General features: G+C 42.3%; 1 protein-coding gene across 1 annotated transcript in view; it reads right to left on the reverse strand.

The window, feature by feature from the left end:
• The window catches only part of LOC116903891 (alpha-2-macroglobulin), a 49,396-nt gene that overhangs the window by 18,582 nt on the left and 9,699 nt on the right, over positions 1–21,115 (reverse strand). Inside the window, exons 9-22 of the mRNA XM_032906652.1 lie at positions 20,410–20,524; positions 20,155–20,264; positions 18,343–18,504; positions 17,138–17,365; positions 16,648–16,711; positions 15,369–15,511; positions 14,633–14,782; positions 11,753–11,920; positions 11,290–11,368; positions 9,821–9,947; positions 6,543–6,771; positions 5,742–5,868; positions 5,155–5,276; positions 4,406–4,457 (exon numbers count right to left, since the gene is read on the reverse strand). Coding sequence (XP_032762543.1) covers positions 4,406–4,457; positions 5,155–5,276; positions 5,742–5,868; positions 6,543–6,771; positions 9,821–9,947; positions 11,290–11,368; positions 11,753–11,920; positions 14,633–14,782; positions 15,369–15,511; positions 16,648–16,711; positions 17,138–17,365; positions 18,343–18,504; positions 20,155–20,264; positions 20,410–20,524 — 1,876 coding nt within the window. The remainder of the gene's footprint in view (positions 1–4,405; positions 4,458–5,154; positions 5,277–5,741; positions 5,869–6,542; positions 6,772–9,820; positions 9,948–11,289; positions 11,369–11,752; positions 11,921–14,632; positions 14,783–15,368; positions 15,512–16,647; positions 16,712–17,137; positions 17,366–18,342; positions 18,505–20,154; positions 20,265–20,409; positions 20,525–21,115) is intronic.

Genomic DNA, 21,115 nt, shown 5'->3' on the forward strand with positions numbered 1-21,115 from the left:
ACAAACTAAAAAAAAATGATCATCTCATTAGATGCTGAGAAAGCATTTGACAAAATTCAACACCCCTTCATGTTAAAAGTCTTGGAAAGGTCAGGAATTCAAGGTCCATACCGAAACATAGTAAAAGCAATATATGGCAAACCAGTAGCCAATATCAAACTAAATGGAGAGAAACTTGAAGCAATCCCACTAAAGTCAGGGACTAGACAAGCTCGCCTACTCTCTCCCTACTTATTCAATATAGTACTCAAAGTCCTAGCCAGAGCAATCAGACAGCAAAAGGAGGTCAAAAGTAATAGAAAAAGGAAATTGGAAAGGAAGAAGTCAAAATATCACTATTTGCAGATGATTTGATAGTATACTTAAGTGACCCCACCAGAGAACTAAGTCTGATAAACAACTTCAGCAAAGTGGCTGGATACAAAATTAACTCAAACAAATCAGTAGCCTTCCTCTACTCAAACGATAAAAAGTCTGAGAAAGAAATTAGAGAAACAATACTCTTCCCAATAGTCACAAATAACATAAACTACCTCAGTGTGACTCTAACAAAGCAAGTGAAAAATCTGTATGACCAGAACTTCAAGTTTCTGAAGAAAGTAATTGAAGATCTCAGAAGATCAAAAGATCACCCATGCTCATGGATTGGCAGAATTAATATAGCAAAAATGGCCATCTTGCTGAAAGCAATGCACAGATTCAATGCAATTCCCATCAAAATCCCAACTCAATTCTTCATAAAGTTAGAAAGAGCAATTTGCAAATTCATTTTGGAATAACAAAAAGCCAGGATAGCAAAAATTAACCTCAACAATAAAAGAACTTCTGGAGGAATCACCATCCCTGACCTTAAGCTGTATTAAGCTGTATTACAGAGCAATAGTGATAAAAACTGTGTGGTATTTGTACAGAGACAGGCAGGTAGATCAATGGAATAGAATTGAAGACCTGGAAATGAAGCCACACACCTATGGTCACTTGAAGGAGCCAAAACCATCCAATGGAAAAAAGATAGCATTTTCAACAAATGATGCTGGTTCATCTGGCCATCAGCATGTTGAAGAATGCAAATTGATCCATTCTCAAAGCTCAAGTCTAAGTAGATCAAGTTCCTCTACATAAGACCAGATACACTCAACCTAGTAGAAGAAAAAGTGGGGAAGAGCCTCGAACACATAGGCCCAGGGGAAATTTTTCTGAAAAGAACACTAATGGTTTACGCGCTAAGATCAAGAATAGATAAATGGGTCCTCATAAAATTGCAAAGCTTCTGTAAGGCAAAGGACACCGTCATTAGGACAAAACAGCAACCATCAGATTGGGAAAAGATCTTTACCAATCCTACATCTGATAGAGAGCTAATACCCAATATATATAAAGAACTCAAGAAGTTAGACTCCAGAGAATCAAATAGCCCTATTAAAAATGGTGTACAGAGCTAAACAAAGAATTCTCAGCTGATCAATATCAAATGGCTGAGAAGTGCCTAAAGCAATGTTCAACATCCTTAGTCTTCAGGGAAATGCAAATCAAAACAACCCTGAGATTCCACCTCACACCTATCAGAATGGCTAAGATCAAAAACTCTGGTGACAACAGATGGTGGCAAGGATGTGGAGAAAGAGGAACACTCCTCCATTGTACAACCACTCTGGAAATCAGTCTGCAGGTTCCTAAGAAAATTGGACATAGTACTACCTGAGGACACAGCTATACACCCAAAATATGCTCCAACATATAACAAGAACACGTGCTCCACTATGTTCATAGCAGCCTTATTAATAATAGGCAGAAGCTGGAAAGCACCCAGATGTCCTTCTACAGAGGAATGGACACAGAAAATGTGATACATCTACACAATGGAGTACTACTCAGCTATTAAAAACAATGACTTCATGAAATTCTTAGGCAAATGGAGGAACTAGAAAATATCATCCTGGTGAGATAATCCAATCCCTAAAAAACACATTAATTATGCACTCACTGATAAGTGGATATTAGCCCAAAGGCTTGAGTTAACCAAGATACAATACACTGACCACATGAAGCTCAAGAAGAACAATGTCCAAAGTGCGGATGTTTCAATTCTTCTTAAAAGGGGGAACAAAAGTAATCATAGCAGGAGATATGGAGACAAAGTTTGGAGCAAAGACTGAGGAATGGTCATTCAGAACCTGCCCCACCTGTGGATCCAGCCCATATACACACAGCCACCAAACCCAGACAATATTGTTGATGCCAAGAGGTGCATGCTGACAGGAGCCTGATATAGCTGTCTCCTGAGAGGCTCTACCAGAGCATGACAAATAGAGAGGCAAATACTAGCAGCCAACCATTGAACTGAGAACAGGGTCCCCATTGGAGGAGTTAGAGAAAGGTCTGAAGGAGCTGAAGGGGTTTGCAACCCCATAAGAACAACAATGCCAACCAACCAGTCCCTACAGAGCTCCCAGGGATTAAACCACCACCTAAACAGTATGCATGGACAGACCCATAGCTCCAGCTGCATATGTAGCAGAGGATGGCCTTGTTGGGCACCAGTGCGGGGAGAAACCCTTGGTCCTGCCAAGGCTGGACCCCCCCCCCAGTGTAGGAGAATGTCAGTGTGAGGAGGTGGGAAGGGGTGCATAATTCGGGAGGAACACCCTCATAGAAGAAGGGGGAGGAGCGATGGTATAGGAGGTTTATGGATGGGAATCCTGGAAAGGGGATAATATTTGAAATGAAAATAAAAATATCCAATAAAAAAAAGTTCCTTGAAAAACAAAATAGTTCTTGGGGAGTTTCATACATGTTTTAATCATATTACATACCCTCAAGTCTCCCCAAATGTGGAGAAGGGACAATACTTATACCTTGCTGGTAGAAATGCAAATTGGTTCACTCACTGTGGAAATAACTGTGGCGTTTCCTTAAAAAGGTAAAAATAGATCTACCACAGGGTCCAGCTGTACCACCCTTGGCCATACACACAAAGGACTCCACAAAGCCTACTCTAGAGACACCTGCTCAGTCATGCTCATTGCTACTCCATTCACAACACCCAGGAAATGGAATAGCATAGATGTCCATCAGCTAATGAGTGGATAATGAAATGAATGAAATGTACTTTACACATGGAATATTATTGAACTATTTAAAAAGAAATCATAACATTCTGAGGTAAAATGCATGGATTTGGAAATAGTCACTCCTGAGCGAGGTCATCCAGATCCAGAAAGACAAATGTCACATGTATTCTCCCACCTGTGGGTGTCAGCTTTGAATTCCCACATTGTATGTTTCACTTGGAATAGCCATAAACACCAGGAAATGGCTAAGGGGCCATGAAGCCGGGTTTTCAAGGGAGGATAGACAGACTGCACTGGCTTAAAAGTTAATGAAAATAGTGGGATAGGAAAGGTTAAACTGGGGTGGAGAGTGGAGCATGGGGTAAAGTATGGAGTATGAGGAAGGATAAATAACTCCAAAGACACTTTGGAAAAGATCATTCCCGTGGCTCACCTCAGTAAGCAGCAGACACGAAAGCCAACCAGCTCCAGGAGCCTAGGTAGCTAGAGGAAAAAGACTCTTGGGCTCAGTTCTGGGGAGACCCAACCCACTTCTTCCTGATCATCCATTCTTCCAAAGCATGCAAAATGGAGCAATGAGCCAGGGAAATACTCAGATTGAAGGAGAAGGACCACGTAGCTGGGAAGTAGGCCTAAGAGGATCAGAATAACTCAGCACCTGCCCAGCAGAGTGCTGGCAGCTCATTAATAAAAATATCGGGTCTCTGAATCACTTATTCAGGAGCCAAAGCAGGCGAGAGCTGGCATGGAAATACCATACAGTTATTTGGGAGTGAAGGGGGCAAAGACTCCCCCCCTCAAATACTATTACAAAAAGAAAAAACAACAACAAAGGTAATCAAAAGCCAAACGATGAGAACTGAAGGTGTTACATTGTATCTAAGTATGTTGCAAAACAGACATAATTAAAATCACATGATATTTACATTAAAATATAGGCGGAGAGACCACCATGAAAATACAGAGACCATAGAAATGAACCCACACAGGTACAGATGTTTAATTTTCAATGACGAATAAAGAATACAGTGAACAAAGAAGAATCTCTCAGAAATTGCTGCCGAGGGACTTAGTTAGGAGTTAGAGCCTTTTCTTAGGAAGAAACCTCATTTTGTTGTGATAGGTTGTCTGTTTGATCCCCCTGCCTCAGCATTCCAAGTGCTAGCATTATAGGCATTCACCATCATACCTGGCCTCTCTAAGAACTACTTTCTAACTCTTTTGTATTGATGACACTTAGGGTTTCACCCCAAAGGAACATATAAACAGTCTTTGACTTCAAGTGGTACAAAGCCTTAGTCAAAAAGAGTACAATTGTAATGGTTGAGACTTACCCATTGGACAAAGCAGACTGTTAAATGTCACTTCATTCTCTAGACCTTCGGGCTTTAGGTAAAAAAAAAAAGAAAAAGAAAAGTTCAGATGAAATGCATTGACCTTCAGGATATGTGTGTTGTTGACTCGGTGACCACAGAGTCCCACAGTGTGAAAAGAAGGATTAGCTGCACTATATAAATAAATCCTAGTCATTGTAAATATATGAAAAAGATGAATTGGTAGAAAAGAAAATGAGTGAAGATTAATGAAGATAAATAGCAAGTATTTATCTTCATAGAGAAGAATGGGGAACAACAGATACTTAGATAGATAGATAAATTATTGATAGATAATAGATGATATATAGATAGATGATAGATACATAGATGATAGATAATAGGTAGATGATAGGTGATAGATACATAATAGATAACAGAGAGATAGATGATAGATTGATAGATGATAGGCACATAGATGATAAATAGATGATAGATAATAGAGAGATAGATGATTGATGACAGATAATTGAGAGAGAGATGACAGACAGAGAGATGGATGAATTGATAATAGGTGGATGAAAACTTGTGAAATATACATATATAAACTATAATTATTACAGCACCTACATGTTTATGTTATTGCCAATCTTATTATGGGCTGTGCATTACTCAACATTAGAAGAGTTGACATCCTAAAGATCATTAGACCCTAACTGAGTTCGTTCTTGTGCCTTGGCATGTCCTGTCAGGTAGGCACGTTTACTTACTTCAACCAGCAGGGACTTGATGATCGTGTCTTTTTTTCCCTGTTCAGGGACCACCGGTACCTCATTCCCACACAGCTCCTTAGAGTTCAGTGCCTCTGCACTAACTGTGAAATTCACATTTCCTAGTAGAAAAAGAAAAGCCAAGTAGAGAGATGTATGCTCCCTCTTCCCCCAGGCTTGCAAACTGGGAATTTACAAGGCTTTAGATTTATAAACACACCAGAGCCACAATGGAAGCAGCATCCACTAGAGGTCAATGTTTCTAGAGGTGGAGGTGAGGAAGTGAGGCTCCCTTAGGCCCTCCACTTACAGGAAAGAGTTTCTTTTTGTTGTGGCTGCTGTTTTGTTTTCTTTGAGTGGGCCTTGAATGTGCGGGTAAGACTGGCCTTGAACTCATGATTGACCTTCTCTCAGCCCTCTAAGTGCCAGACTGCTGGTGTGGACCAGTAAACCTGGTAGCCCTTGCCATTCTGGAATGGAAGTCAAAGAAAAGCGGTCCTATACCCTGGAGGGTCATTTCCTGGAGAAGAAGCACTGCTTATTAAGGTCTGGCTGGGACTCCTGAGCCTCTGGACTCTGCTGCTCACCTAATGACTTGGGGATCACTGCCCAGGACGCGGTGTGCCGCTGGTTCATACAGATGCAGTGAGACCTTTGTTCCTTCTCCTCTGGGGCAGCCAGAAAATCGCGAGAGGCCTCCAGCTGCACAGCAACCTGCAGCCATATGAGAAGCAGGATTAAAGGTAGAAGGTTTAAATGGAAGCCTACTTGGAGATGCTTAGATATTCCGTCACCTAACATCAGGGAGACAAATAAGGCCCCAGTACTGTGGTCCATTTATTAGCACCTCACAGATTAAACCTCAGCACATGGAGAGGTGCTCGGCCTTTCAAGTGCTGGAACCAGAAGAAAGAGAATGAGGGAGTGTTGCCTGGGTAAGCACTCGTTCTGGGACCCAACACAAAACCTATAAATAGTTATAGTATGGTTTTGACCGAGGAGAAATGCACACAAACAACATTTTAAAGGAAGCCACGTATAATGAATACACTGAGGAAAATTAAATATATAGGAATGTAGAAGTCGGATCTACAAACTCTAAAACATGAGACCATGAAGGCGATGCTTGCTCATGTAAGAAATCTTTCTACTGCACAGATGACCTAACTTTAAAGGATTATGATCAATGCTAGAAACTCGTCACTGTAGGTTGATTCGTAGAGATAGCCACTTTCCCAACATACCAATCGAGTATGAAAGCCTCATCCTCTAGAGTAGGCAAGAGGTGGGTTTCACTTATTCTTTTTTAAAAAATCATTTCATTCTTGGTATCTCTGACAACGTGAGTTTTAATTTGAGTGTGCTCAATTAAGGAAGTGAATCTTTACCCGGATGCATGTAGGGAGGTAGTTCAGCACAGTGGCCTTGAGCGTGAAGGCTTCTCCACGGACCACGGAGTAGGGCATTGTGAGCTCCACGAAGAAGGGCTGGAAGGCTTGGAATTGGACCACAGGAGACAGGCCCAGACCAGTGTCATTAGACAGGCAGAAGGCCCCGGCCTTCCATTCAGTGATGGTGTCAGGGACTGTCACTTCCACTTCAGCCACTCCTGCTGAGCTGCGGGGCGTGGGGTAGGAAGTAAAGGGAGTGAGCAGCTAAACCAATCCCCTTGATGATTCTATGGTCATAACTTAAGTGCATTCAGTACAAATACCAGTAATGGAAGGGCACAGCCAACGCTTTCCGTGAAGAAATGGTGGGCTTGCCTCCTGTTTCCAATCAAGCCCATATCGAGATCATCTCCCAACAATCAGAGCTAAATCTCATAGAAAAACATAGTTATGAACTATGTGCCTGCAATTGATACTGATCTCAGTTTTTGTTACAGAATACGATCCCACTGGTTGTATCATTTTTACTTTTGCTACTACTGTGTCTATTTGGCTGAAATTATTTTAAGCTTAACCTAGGTTTGCTTATCAGTAAAGAAGCACGTCTTCACTAATACCTATGGCGATTGATTGCATTTGGTCCTTATGCCCATTTTCTAGAAACATATAATTAAATTTTTCCAAAAGTTTTTTTTCTTTCGAACCAGAAGATATAGGTAACATGGTAACTTCTCTCAAAAACAGCAGTGGGATAGAAAACTGGAAACTGAAAAATTAGATCAGAGTTTTCAGTTTCTCCTAGAAGAGGTTAATTTAGCCTCCTTGGCTCTCTGAGAGTTGGACTCCTTGCTAGCCCACTTTAGAGAAAGGTACACAGCAGACCGACAGGAGCCCGAATAGAAAGGTGGATGCTTCTCCCTATTCTACCCAGGGTTCTCCTTCAGACTTCTCCTTAGAAGGAATTCCTGAATGTATGAAGCACTTCTACTTCTGCAGTTTTGTCCAAGGGTCTGGTCTGCCTCCTAAGCCATCCATCTCTGTGACTGAGTGATTCTCACAATCTCAAGATCTCTGACACCGGGGAGAACATGAGAAAATGTGCAGTGGATGTGTGCGCATGCCCAGTGGCTTCCTCCCAGGGCTCAGCACAAAGAGAAATGAGGGTCAGGGTCTGAGGGTTCGGGAGTCCGGGCATGGGGGGTGTTGGATTCCTAGTTTTGTCCTGGAATAAGTTTGACACTTGGTGACATTGGTTTCATCAGAGGATCAGGCCTTTAATGAGCCTCTGGGAACCTGAACCACAGCATGGGCCTTTCATACTGCTGCTTCTGCTGGATGATTCCAGAGACAGATCAACCCATTGTCCGGACAGCTAGCCTGCCTCTGGAAGCAAAAGGACAAGATATTTGCTTGGCTCCTGGGGAGGGGGACTGAAAGGATGAAGAGGAATACGTGCCGTTCATTATGAACAAGAATAGAAACATTGTCACAGACCTTCCCCTCGGCATTGCACAGTGTGAACCCAGCTCCCAGGAGAAAGAAAGGCCAGGAACAAATACTTTAAATGCAAATGACTGCCAGCCCTGTCTCAGTGCATCGATCTCCATCTTGGCTATCTCAAGGCACTGAAGGATCTTGGTACATGCCAAGCTCCTGGTGACCACAATGACAAACAGGATGTTCAAACCAGCACAAAGACCCGAGAAACATCTCAATAGAGGTTCTCAACTTGTGGGTCACGCCCCCTTTGGGGGTTGATGACCCTTTCACAGAGGTTGCCTAAGACCCTCAGAAAACACAGATATTTACATTACAATTCATAACAGTAGCAAAATTGCACTTATGAGGTAACAATGAAAATAATTTTATGGTTGAGGGGGTCACCACAGCATGAGGAACTGCACTAAAGGGTCAGCTTATTAGGATGGCTGAGAACCACTGGTTTAGAATCTCTCCGGTTTGGCTGGTTGGTGAAGTGTCTTTTAAATACTGTGAGATCTCAATACCTTATGTTCAACCATGGACACAATGTGCAGACAAATCCCATTGAGAAATAATAAAATTGAAACACAACCAAACAGACGCTAACAGAACATTGAGAGAAAACAGCAGAATAGGCACAAATGGGGGACTCTCTAGACTGAATCCAATGCTGGGTCAAGAAAAAAAAGTATCGGCAGCTTTCAAAAGCACAAAATCATTTTGTGTATCTCCTCTGACTAGATTGCTTCATTCATCCATTCCTCTAATTTATGGAAGAATTAATATCAGCCTTTCAGAGATATCCAAAAATGGAAGGAGAGACCAGCCACACTGAGATATCAAAATCAAATGAAAATCTCAAAAGAAAATCAAACTATAAACCAATATCTTAAATTAACAAAAAGCCACATTCCTTAATAGAACAACAGCTGCTAAATGCAACAGAACATTCAAAAGATTAAACAGTGACCGCTGAGTGTCAAACAGCGCAATCAGTGTGATAAACCACATTAGCCACCCAGAAGGTAAAGTCTATATGATTATCTTAATAGATACTGTAATACAGGACAAAAGATCCAGCATCCTTTCATGATATGGACTCTCAAAAAAGTAAGTATAGAAAGAAATTTTCTCTATCTCACTGGAATTCAAAAATTGTGATAGATCTATATTTCTGCATCTATATAATATATACTACCTAATACATTCTATTATCTATACAATATAAACTGCTCACAAGCTCCCGCTTAACATTATAACCAATGGAGAAGACCCAAAAGCTTTGCCTGTAAGATCCAGCACAAGGTAAGAATTCTATCCTCAGGCTTGTCCAGTGGAGCTCTAGAAATACTGTCAAGAACAATTAGACTAGAAAAAGAGGTCAAGAGTATCCAAATTGAAAACGACTAAGACGATGATCCCTCTTTACAGGTTATCTGATCCCAAGTGAAGAAAATCTCAAAAGTTATTTTAAAAAGTTGTCAGAACTAATAAATAAACTCAGTGATGCTGTTAGATGCAAAAATGAATCCATGTTTGCATTTCTAAGCTAGTAGCATGCTATCTGAAAAAGCAGTAAAGACAACAATCCCACTGAAGACAGAATAAATATTTAAAAATCAATTTAACTTAGGGGGCTTCTGTGTTGCTCAAACTTAGTAATGCTTTCCCGGTGACAGCGAAACGCTGTGCTCAGCAATTCTGAATATATACACTAAAAGGGGGAAGCTCTCGGAAGTCCCACCTGTGATAGAGCCATACTTCGGTATCTTATATAAAAATAAACTACTTACTCCACCACCACCAAGTCCCAGATCCACGTCTCAGGGAAGTAGCTTCGCCTAGTCTCTGTGGGAGACTCTGAAGACTCTAGAAAAGCGTCCATGTGGCCTTGGCTTACGAGGTGGTACGCAGCTGGTACTACAGTGGTCGAGAGAACACAGGGGCCATCAGTACAAAGATAGAGCTTGAACCCGTGCGCTACCGAAGAGCGACCACAGAAAGATGGAGGAGGTGCGATGGGAGCCAGGAAAGGACATATGGGCAACGAGGAAGCCTTCTCTGAGGAGGTGACATTCCAGCTGAATTCTGAGGTACTAGAACACACTGAGCCGGGGAAGAAAATGCCTAGCACAGAACTGGAAGAATTGTGTCGGAAAGCCTTGAACTGTATGCAAAAGAGATGGCTGTGTGGAATCCCAGGAAGCGACTGCCCATTGTGCCAAATGGACAGACCCAGGGTATTGGGTCGGGAGGAGGGAGGTAGGCTAGCCTGCCATCCTCATCTCTGGTAGCATAGAAAAAAAAACAATGGTAGTGGTTCTGAGAAACAGTTTACATCAATGGAGGAATCAAGGATAGAAAAACTAGGTATTCCATGCTGAGCGAGAGCATCAGTTGGCTGTCCCAAACTGTCACGTTCCATGAGTACGGTGCTGGTAAACTTTTGACAGCCACCTACTCTAGGGAAATGTACAGCAACAGACACACGGGCGGGCAGTAAACACAGGGGCAGATGATAGGTAAGTTTCCTGTAAATCCTGGTAATAAAAGATTCGGCAATTTATAAATAAAAAATATCTGATTCTCTGTAGTAACTTTCACATAGAAAATGGATGCTCATAGAACTTTTTCCTAGATTTTTCCTTTTCCCCGCACTTGACACATCCAATATAATAATTAATCCACGCTGCCTACAATGACTTGGCAAAGAAACAGCCTACGTTGCTGAAAAGAGTGGAGCGTGTTGGGGTTGGGGATTTAGCTCAGTGGTAGAGCGCTTGCCTAGGAAGCGCAAGGCCCTGGGTTTGATCCCTGAGTGGAGCAGTGTTTACTGCTGTTTACTTCAGGGCCATCGAGGGAGATATTTCCCCGCCTGAGAGAATGCTGTCCTGCTTTGTGAGCATTTCTGACTCTGTTTTCATGGTTAGAATCCTGGGAACCTTCCTTCCCTTCCAGCCCCCTTATATCCATGGGCAGATAGAAGTGCTTCTGGCTGGCGTTCTAACTGCTCAGAATCCGTCCTTTCTCCGTGCTGTGTCCGTGTTGGACCCGCACTTCTCCTAGGCCACTGTTCACAACCCACCTTCCACGGTCCTCAGACTTACACTGGATGGAGGGGCACCGGTATCAGATTTGAGCTTTGATTGTTAAGAACATTATGTTACACCCCTATGACAGCTGAATCAAGGTTTCAGCTAATTTTGATCACATTTTACTTTTAAAGTTTTGTCTTACTCAGTTCAGTATTTTACGCACTCACTTCCTTTATTGTCTCTGAGTCGTTCGCAGACTTTGGGTTTACGGATGTTCGAGTTGGTAAAGACCTTTAAGCCCATATCCTACAAAGGAAACAACCACCTGATTAGTGTGCCCCCCACATACCTCCTTTCATCTGAATAAGAACTTTCTGTGTTTGCATCTGAAGGGACGTTAAGTCATGCTGCCCCTTAAACTCACCTGACAGTGATAAATTAATACGTAATACTTAGAAATATCACAACGTAATGACTTTCGATAAAAAGAAAACTTCACTAATCATTAAAACTTCTGCTCCCAATTCTGCTGCGTTAGGCAGATCCCTTCCGGGTGGCAACCGGGAGAAGTCACTTGGTTTCTTTATTCTGTTAATTTTCAACTGTGATAAGAAGGCATGGAAACAAATAACTTTTCCACACGGCGTACTTCAGGAACCTTTAGACCTGTCTCTAAGATAAGATGTCTACCTTTAGGAAGCCATACATGTCCTCTTCATTTGTATTCTGCACTGGGGAGTACAGGATTCCATTAATGTAAGTGTCATTTTGCTTAACGCAGCCATTAGTGTCTTCTTCCCGTTGATCCGCACCCTGAGGGAAGCCAGTGAGGTCTTTCACTGGTAGCAGGTCATAAATCTGCAGGAACACAAAGCAGGTAAGAGCGGTCTGTGGCTTTTTATTAAGCAACAAGGAGAAAACCCCCAAGGACAGCAGCACCAAAACCTAAGGTACTTCTCGTTTAATTAATCAAGGGTCTTGATACTGTCCACACCATTTGGCAGTAGACACTACGTTCTCAACATTGAAATGAAATTGAGAAGTTGAGCTGGGCCATGGGTGACTTTAGGGAGAAGGAGTGAAGGGATAGCTCTGTCACCACCTCAAAATTGGCCACCGATTCTGCATAGGCAAAAGTTGGCATCATTTGCCCCAGAGAGAGCAAGTATGGGGAACATCCTCCTCATAGGAGGAAACAGAACTCCTAAGGTTTTAGTCACACAGACAAAATACTCCAGGACATCGTCCAGTCCCTAAGGGCTGAACTCTGGAATACCGGACACGATGCTTTCAAACTCACTTAGGGGAGAAAAGTAAAACAGACATGACGACATGCTGACTGAAACCCCAATGAGCGTTCACAGGAAAGTGACTGTGGTAAGAAAAGACAGGACCTGGAGCCTGTGGTGATCCACAAGGGACTCCTCCTTAGCTCCTCCCCGACAGCCTCCCTCCCCTGCTTTGCTTTTCTCCAAGACATATATTTTCCACTTCAATGGTAAAAGTGTAAATCTTAGAAGACATAAACATCTGACTTTCCGTAACTTATAACGAGTTCCCCAGCACTTAGTACAGCCCAGAGAACACAGTAGGTGTTCAGTTCCTGTTCACTGAATGACTTAAACTGCAGGCGAAGTTGTTTTATTAGTAAAACACTGACAGAGGATGGAGAGGGACTCATGTCCTGTTGCAAATGCCTGGATGCTCCTCTTTCACCACTACAGAATTACTAGACTGTCTCCCCCATATCCATTAGAGTTGGCACCATTTTACAGCTCTGACAAGTACAGCAATCGCATCACGCATACACAAAACAACGCCACTTTTCTCCTTGCTGTGCTATTGTAAATGTTCTCAGTATGTCCTTTAAATATACATTTTAACATTTCTATTAAAGCACCACTTGAAAAGCACTGTAGACGGAGGAGGTGGCACAACAGGAATGTCTGCCACACAAGCCTGAGGACCCGAGTTCAATCCCCAGAGCCTCCTGTGCAAGGATCAAGTTGACACTTGAAAGTTCTTCTCTAACCTCTACATGCGCTCTGTACTGTAGTTCTTGGACACCCACGCAGAGCACACACACAATATACACACAATAATATAAAACTAACATTCACAGACTTTTATTTTCTTAAACTTCCATTTCCTTTATTAACCTTGTTTGTTTGCTTGTTTGCAAAAGGGTCTCTCTATGCAGTACTGACTGTCCAGAATTTATTATGCAGATCAGGCTGGCCTCAAACTCACAGAGATCTTTCTTCCTCTGCCCCCTGAATGCTGAGATTAAAGATGTGTGCCATCACACTGCCCTTTTAAAAAACTGTGTGTGTGTGTGTGTGTGTGTGTGTGTGTGTGTGTGTGTGTGTGTAAGTCAAAAGGCACCTGTTGGAGTGATTCTGTCCTTTCACTATGTGAGCTCTGGGGATTGAACTCAAATGATCAGGATTGGCTGCAAGCTTCTTTATTCATTGAGCCTTTTTGCCAACCCTATACTTATATTTTTTATAGAAGTAAAAAAAATACATTATTTATTTTGTAAGCCTTCATAAATACTGTAGCAAAAACATATTCCAGTTGTTTGTATGCTTTATGAAAATGTGAGTCTTTGAGCAAACTACAATTAGAATAGACTGCTGAGCAGTTATGGACAATGGTGTAAGCTTTCATTATGTCATTCAAGCATTTTAGTTCTCAATGTCACTTGTACAGTGGTTCATTTTCATAAGTTATTTTCTCAATAATGATGTTAACTTTATGATGTTCCTTATTTTCGTTGGCGCCTTTCTCATGAAAGCAGACATCTGAAATACTATTAGGTCTGTGTAGTCTTACAGCGGGCAAACAGACCACCCAGACCTACCTCATGAAGTTCGTCAGCTTCCCAACACTAAAACTAGCTCAGAAACCATCATTATTGATTTTACACAGTTATGGCTCTCAGCTGCCCTGCCCTCTTATATATAAACATATTTATCATGACCTCTCTGGTTCTACAATCAGAAATAATCCTGTTTGTTCTGCAGGGCCACGCCCCTCTTGTAGCACCTTTTTACAGCCTGCCTCGTGCTCTCCCCAGCACTACCAAGCTCAGAGCTCAACACAGCCGCAGCTGGGTTTACATAGTCACGTGATCTGGAGCAAGACATTGATGCTTGCATCATGAGTCTTTCGGGTTAATTTGTACTGTGTTTCTACCCTTTCAAACTATTGATTTTCTGGTTGGTTCTATATACCAGGCAAACACTTACATAGTTCTTTCACTTGCCATGGCTAGCAATGTGAGAGGAAATGGGGTATACAGGAGAACACATCTTCTTCCTCACTAAGCAAAGTGTCAAAGTTCAAAACTATTACCCTACAGCAAAAAAAAAAAAAAACTATAAACCTACAGTTGCTTTATTTCATGCTTTTATTTCTTCTTTGGGAATTTCATGTAATATATTTTGTTCATTCTCTTCCCCCTTCCTCAATGTCACTACAGTTTCAATAGGTCTTGCATTACTCAAGCATTTCTCCTTGTTCAAGGCCCTCCCATGCTTGTCATCTCCAAGGCTGACAGGGTCTTACCAGGGATGCGGAGAGCTCAGTCTCAGGTTTCATGAGCAGCACGCTTTGGTCCACAGCTCGCAGGCCACAAAGGGACTGAGGAGAAGCCATGACACTAAGGAGGGCACGGGTAGCTGGAAGACCGCTATTCGGGCGGAAGACCAAATCCACCTGACAGATTGGAAAGAAAGGTCAAAAGAATCAACTTCTGAATCCCAACCCCACCATGTGTCTCTTATAATTCCCAGATATTTCACGCCTTTGACATTGGTAGATCTCACAGTAGTTGGTGTTGTGCTTCTTGAGTGAGGTCTTTTCCCCTCTTGAACTTTGTTTTGATTCTCAAGATTCTGTTAGACAATTGTAATGGTCTCTAGAGATGCTTCTGAACTGGCCATTTTGAAGTTTTAGTCTTTTACCTCTGATATAAGTGTGCTTGTTAGCTCTGGCTTTATGGAATACATAAAGGTCTAAGCATTTTTGTTTGAGCTTCTTGTGACCTTTAAACTGGCTGTGTACCTTCCTAACATTCCACCACAGAGAGGAAGAAGGCATCATTGAGAGCTGCGTTACGTGTTGAGAGTCAATGTTGCACAGTGAATTTTGCGATGGAAGCCATCACTCTCTGATGTGAGTCTGCAGTGGCCTTGCAAAACCTTCCTAGGATAGTCACTGAACCCTTCAATCCACACAAGAATAGGTGACCGCAGGGATTACTCGTTATAAGTGCTGGGTTTTTATTCTATGAAGGACCCACCTTGTTGGCCAGGCAGTTCTCAATCTCATATTTAGCAGTGTCTCCAACCACTTCTCCATTGGGCAGGATGGCATAGAGGACCAGTCGAGCCACGGGAGCCAGGTCTGTCTCCATGGAGATGAGTATGGAGAAGTGACCTCTCACTGGAGCAGGAAGAATGAGAGGTGGCAACCATGGGTTAGATACATCAGAGTAGAAATGAGAGTTCCTTTACTACACAGAGCCAGCCTGGGCACCCAGCCTGACCAACCCCTGCTTTTGTGAGTGGACATAATGACCAGTGCACACAACAAATGCTTGACTGCCTTGCAGAACTCTGACTCTGGGGAAGACCATCATACAAAATCCTCTCTCCTATATAAATCATCTACGTGTTTTCTCTTCCCTTTTGAGCTTTCGCTGGCTGACACTAGCCTCAATGCTATCTAAGGCAGTGGAGGTGCCAAATTCACCAGTAGTCATTCATGGTTCCTCGCTTTAGGAGAGGACACATGAGGAAGCTGTGAGGCCTGACGGTAGGAGATTTCCATACTGCAATTATGCTTATATCCTGTTTACCCTCCGTGAAACATGGCCCTCTCCTCTTCTCCTGAAGAGGAGATCTACACTCCCATGGAGGCCCGTCTAGACACCTGTGGATGCTGTAGTGTTTGCTTTAAACATTTTCGAGTCTGCTGCACCAAGACATAAAGAAGGGCCCATTCATGGCCTTCTGGTAAGTCAGGTTTTAGAACCCAACAGAATGGGGGAAATCTTTAAATGTTTATTATCCCTGATATTCAGGGCAGAGTCCCAATCCATGGTAGAAATAACCAGCGAAACCTTTGTAAATCATTAACTTAAAAAGAAACACACACACAGAGAGAGAGAGAGAGAGAGAGAGAGAGAGAGAGAGAGAGAGAGAGAGAGAAAGAGATGGGGGGGAGGTTATTACAGAACCTGGTAAGCAGAAAGCACCCCCAAGCTCTTCCTCCTCTCAATCCACACAATTCTAAAATGTCTTTCATGTTGAGAAGAGAGTGCACAAATATTTATGGCTGGAAAATGTGAAATAGCTACCGTATCCTCATGGCCCTATCAACATTTGAAGTAACCCAAGTAAAATATAATAGAACAGAAGAAACTATTTGATAAAGGATGACAAAAGAAGCACGCATTCCTCCCGGCTTCCTCTTCCTCGTGACAGATGCAGAAGAGCCCCTTTGGAAGCATCCTGTGCACTGCACTGAGGTCAGGCAGTCAGCATGCAGCAGAGCTGTGGAGATGGTGCCATACTCACTTTGTCCCTGCTTCAGGGGCAGAACGTGAGTCCCCGCCCGTACGATGCCTCCCTTGGCCATCATCTGCAAAACAGGAAATTAAAAAAATTTCCAACAGACTTCTACTGTCCTCCATTCTACACGCTTGTCTTCTTGAGCCGCTGCTGGAAATGATTAGCCCCGGGAGAAGTAGGACTTTTAGAAACAAGTAAGAGAGAGGAGCCAGGGGCTGGAGAGACTGCTCAGCAGTTAGGAGCGGTGCTGTTCTTCCGAAGCACCAAGTTCAGTTCCTAGCACCCGTGCTGGGCAGCTCAGTCATCTAAACTCCAGCTCTAGGGGGTCAGACGTTCTTATCTGGCCGCAGCGGCATGGCAAACATTCAACGATACACGCATATGTTAAAAGAAAACGTTTGAAAGGAAGTCAAAGTGGGGACGTGCATAGTTTCCTCACCCCTCGCCCCCAGAAAGCGTTATGTATAGGCAGTACTGGAGTGACCTCCCGTCTCACCAGATAGTAGAAGACGAGCTCCTTCAGCTCCTGCACGGCCTCGCCATTTAGAATGTAATGTGCCTGGACCTCCAGGGTTTGGTCACAGCGCAGTTTATCAGGCAAGGATTCCAGGTGCAGGAAGCTTCTGCTTGGTGAGAAAACGGCGTAGGCAGTGTGCCAAGCCTCTACATTCTCTTCTGTCAACCATCTGAATCCATAGCAGACGTTGCTATCCTTGTATTTGGCCTAAGGAATTAGAAAAACAGTGTTACTTTACTTGATCATATGTTAGGGACCCTTGTCCCCACAATGGTCTGTGGATTTACTCCTCCCCCTTCGCTAGTAGCTACAAGTCTTTTCCTCTATAGTAAAAGGAAGAGAGGCCCGCGTTCTATTTATCTGTCTTAAATAGAGGCATGGTTTGTGGCTTTCCCCACCTAACTTTCTGAGTTTGGTATTTGTAGATCAGAAGAGTGGCAGTTGGTTGGTTGAAGATGCCTGGGCTCCTTGGCCAGTGCAGATAGACGCTGAAGCTATGGAACTCCAGCAGGGACAGCAAACACAGTAACTGCTTCACAAGGGGGTCACGTCTTTCCTGATTAGTTCCCACTGGCTTTTACCAATAAATGAAACAGTGTAACCTCAGGGGCTTGAGAAAATGGTTGGGAAAAGCACTGGTTAGAGCCAAGGGGGAGAGTTACCTGATGTCCTTTCCAGGCCTCTCGTAGGTGTGTGAGGAATGCCTTCTGTAATTCTGAATTTCATAATATTTTAATCGGACTAGGCATCCTATTTGCTAACATAAACGTTTATTATTTTTATGGCAACAACATTTAAAATACTTTTTCCAGCTCTTTCAAAATATACAGTACATTACCATTAGCTAAGATCTCGCAACTGGGCAGTAGGGTGAACACTACTAATATTTACAGAAGAGTGAAGCTGCTAAATTTTATAGAAATGTTAGTTGTTTTTAGACTTCTTTAGTAACTGGTACAATATTTTCCACAGTGTGTGTACCCTCTTATATAACAGAGAACCCATATTTAGTCACAATATTACTTCCTCATTAAAACTATTACAAGTTGACCTTAAATTATCTCTAAGTTATGGTGCTGTTTTCTCTCCACAGGACTAAACTTGATTTGAAGATTTCACCTCTTGAGGTGGCAATTTTGTTTCCAAGACTTGTTCATACCATTCTAACCTCTCTCCACACTCACCCTGACAGTTAGGGACGTGCCCATGACGTCATCGGTGTTGATGGAGAACCGCACCAGGCCATGCTTATCAGTGGTTGTATTTATGTTCAGGTTTGCTTCATCCGCCCCAATGAAGATCGTTTCATACGGAATAGGGCTGCCTCTCCCATCCACCAGGAGCACCTGAGGATTAAAAGCAAAGGTCTACCCCTAGGCACTGCATGCACACACAGTCCCAGGCGCTGTGGATATCATCAGGAGTGCGGTGACAGGGTCCAGACGCTAAACAAACACATAAATAATGTAAACTTAGTGAGCAGCAGCCAACCCTAGGGAGAGCAATAAGAGTGTGAAGAGATCTAAAGCAACAAGAATACACAGGAGCGAGGTAACGAGTGCATTGTGGCTAGTGTGCAAAGACTCCCGGAGCTATGTAAGAATTATATAGTGATAGGAAATTCAGTAGTCAACTTTATTTGAGACTCAGACACTTATCTCATGGTAGACAAGATAATTTCCTATGGCTTAATATTATGGCATAGCATTCTGTATGCAAGCAGAGTTTTCATACAGGTGCCATGTGCTTCTCTGTTTGATTTGTAAATGTTGTTGCTTCTCGTCCTAGATGGCCAGCCTTCTGGAGAGTAGTCAGACTTTATGAAGTGTCCCCCATGGGACAAGGGTAAGATTGAGGAGCCACAGTCGACATCATATCAGATTTTAAATCAAGCTGTTGTTAATACTGAACTCAGCCAAGCAAACAAATAAATGAAACAACCCAGTCTACGCTGCGAAGCTGGTGGCTTTTCATTTTCACTCTATGCTACTTTGAAATTTTTTATTTTTAACTGACACATAATACATATTTATAAAGTTTGATATGAAAGTTCAATGATATGCAAATGATGTATAATGATGAGATGGATCCTCTCATATGTTTAGTAGCAGAAAAACAGGCTGATATGGATGAGAATTCTTAAATATCAAAGACATCTATCAAGAAGATGTCGGCCGCACATGCAAACCCAAGAATGGGTACACAACTCCACTTTTCTGTCTTCTGCGGAGACAGTCTCGCGGCAGACCGTGAAATTATTTCCCAGTAATAAATTATGAAGACTTCTGAGAACTTTTAAATGGACTACACTTTGATTTGGGGGAATGTTAGGATTTTAGTTTCTGAGTTTGTTCTGCCATATAACTGAGCCTTCCACAAGTTTCATTTAAGTCTAGACCTGTCATCTACAGCCTCCACAGTGAAGCAGCCTTTACCTTAGAAACTGTAATACACAGCAGTTACCCACTGGGATAGATACAGTCCTTGCCTCAGTCTTGCAGAGTCACAAAGCTCATTCAAACATCTACTAACAGTAAAAAAATAAAATCACGATAGAAAGTTGTCACAGGTCTGCAACAAAGGTCATTTACAAAGGGGAAAGCTCAACTTGATACATCTTTTGGATGACTTTATAGACTTCACATATAACTTGGAAGACAAATGCATCCATTTTGTTAACTTTAACAAATATATATATATATGTATATGTATATATATACACACACATATATATACACACATACCATATATGAAAAACTATTATATATGTGTATATATACCATATATGAAAAATTATATATGTGTATATATACCATATATATACTATACATACATACATATACATATGCATACACCACACACACACACACACACACACATATATATATATATATAATACTTTTTTCCTTTTCTTAACCAGGTATAATTTTAGCAGACCTGTACCTATGATGTGGGTTTTGGCAGCACATGTCTTGATGAATTGAAAGATACCCTACCTGTCCAACGAAAGGAATCCCTTGTCTGAAATGTGAATCCACGTTCACAAATGATAGTTTGGTTATGGTTCTTGTGATCTTAGTGAGCCCCTTTCCAGTTTCTTCCACACCTGAAACAGAAGGAGGGTTGTTCTGTTGTTGAAGGCTCATGTCTGCGAATTTCTTATATCATTATCTCCTTCCTTACAGTTCACAATTCGGGCCAAGCAAGAAACCAATGTCACATTCTCCTCCCACACCCCCGCAACACACAACCTGTTCCTTCTTCCTGGATCTTGGCGTGAACATCGAGCTGCATCTCATACTCTTGTCTCTTTAGCTGGAAGGACTTGGTTTTCACTAGCTGTGAGAAGCAGCCACGGCCGTCTAACTAATAAGGGAGAAAATAATGGTGCCTATTAGACTGGGTGGACCAGTGGTTGGCAATCTGGTAGAATTTAGGGAGAATGATAAAATAATCTAGGCACTTTTTATTATATTAGGGCACAATGTGCACTGCCTAGGGACTAATTGCTGATAATTTTATAACAGTATCTTGTATATAATTGAGAGATATATACACTCACTGCCTGACATTACTTGATTGAGAAATATACTAATGGTTTTGGGTAATCTTACTGCAACAGAGACCTAATATTTCCCCCAAATGCTGGGTTCCTTCTCACAGCAGACAGTTGGTGATTGGTCACCTATGTGATCCCACCCACATCAGACATCTGGTGATTGATCACCTATCCGATGACCCTCCCTGTGTCATCTTCCTGGCATCCAAACGGGAAATTGTAGTAGGTTCTCGCTTCTAGAAAAAGAATAGAGCTGACACTCTTCAGGGTCAAGGTGATTTGAAAGATGCATGGCTTTTGGCTTTTCTCTTTTTACAGAAGACTCCTGAGGAGGCTTTGCTTGGCTCAACTTCTGTTGTTCTAGAACATATACATTGGGCAATCGCAAAAACACAAGG

This window comes from Rattus rattus, chromosome 6, assembly GCF_011064425.1.
Source record: "Rattus rattus isolate New Zealand chromosome 6, Rrattus_CSIRO_v1, whole genome shotgun sequence".
NCBI classification, from domain to species: Eukaryota; Metazoa; Chordata; class Mammalia; order Rodentia; family Muridae; genus Rattus; species Rattus rattus.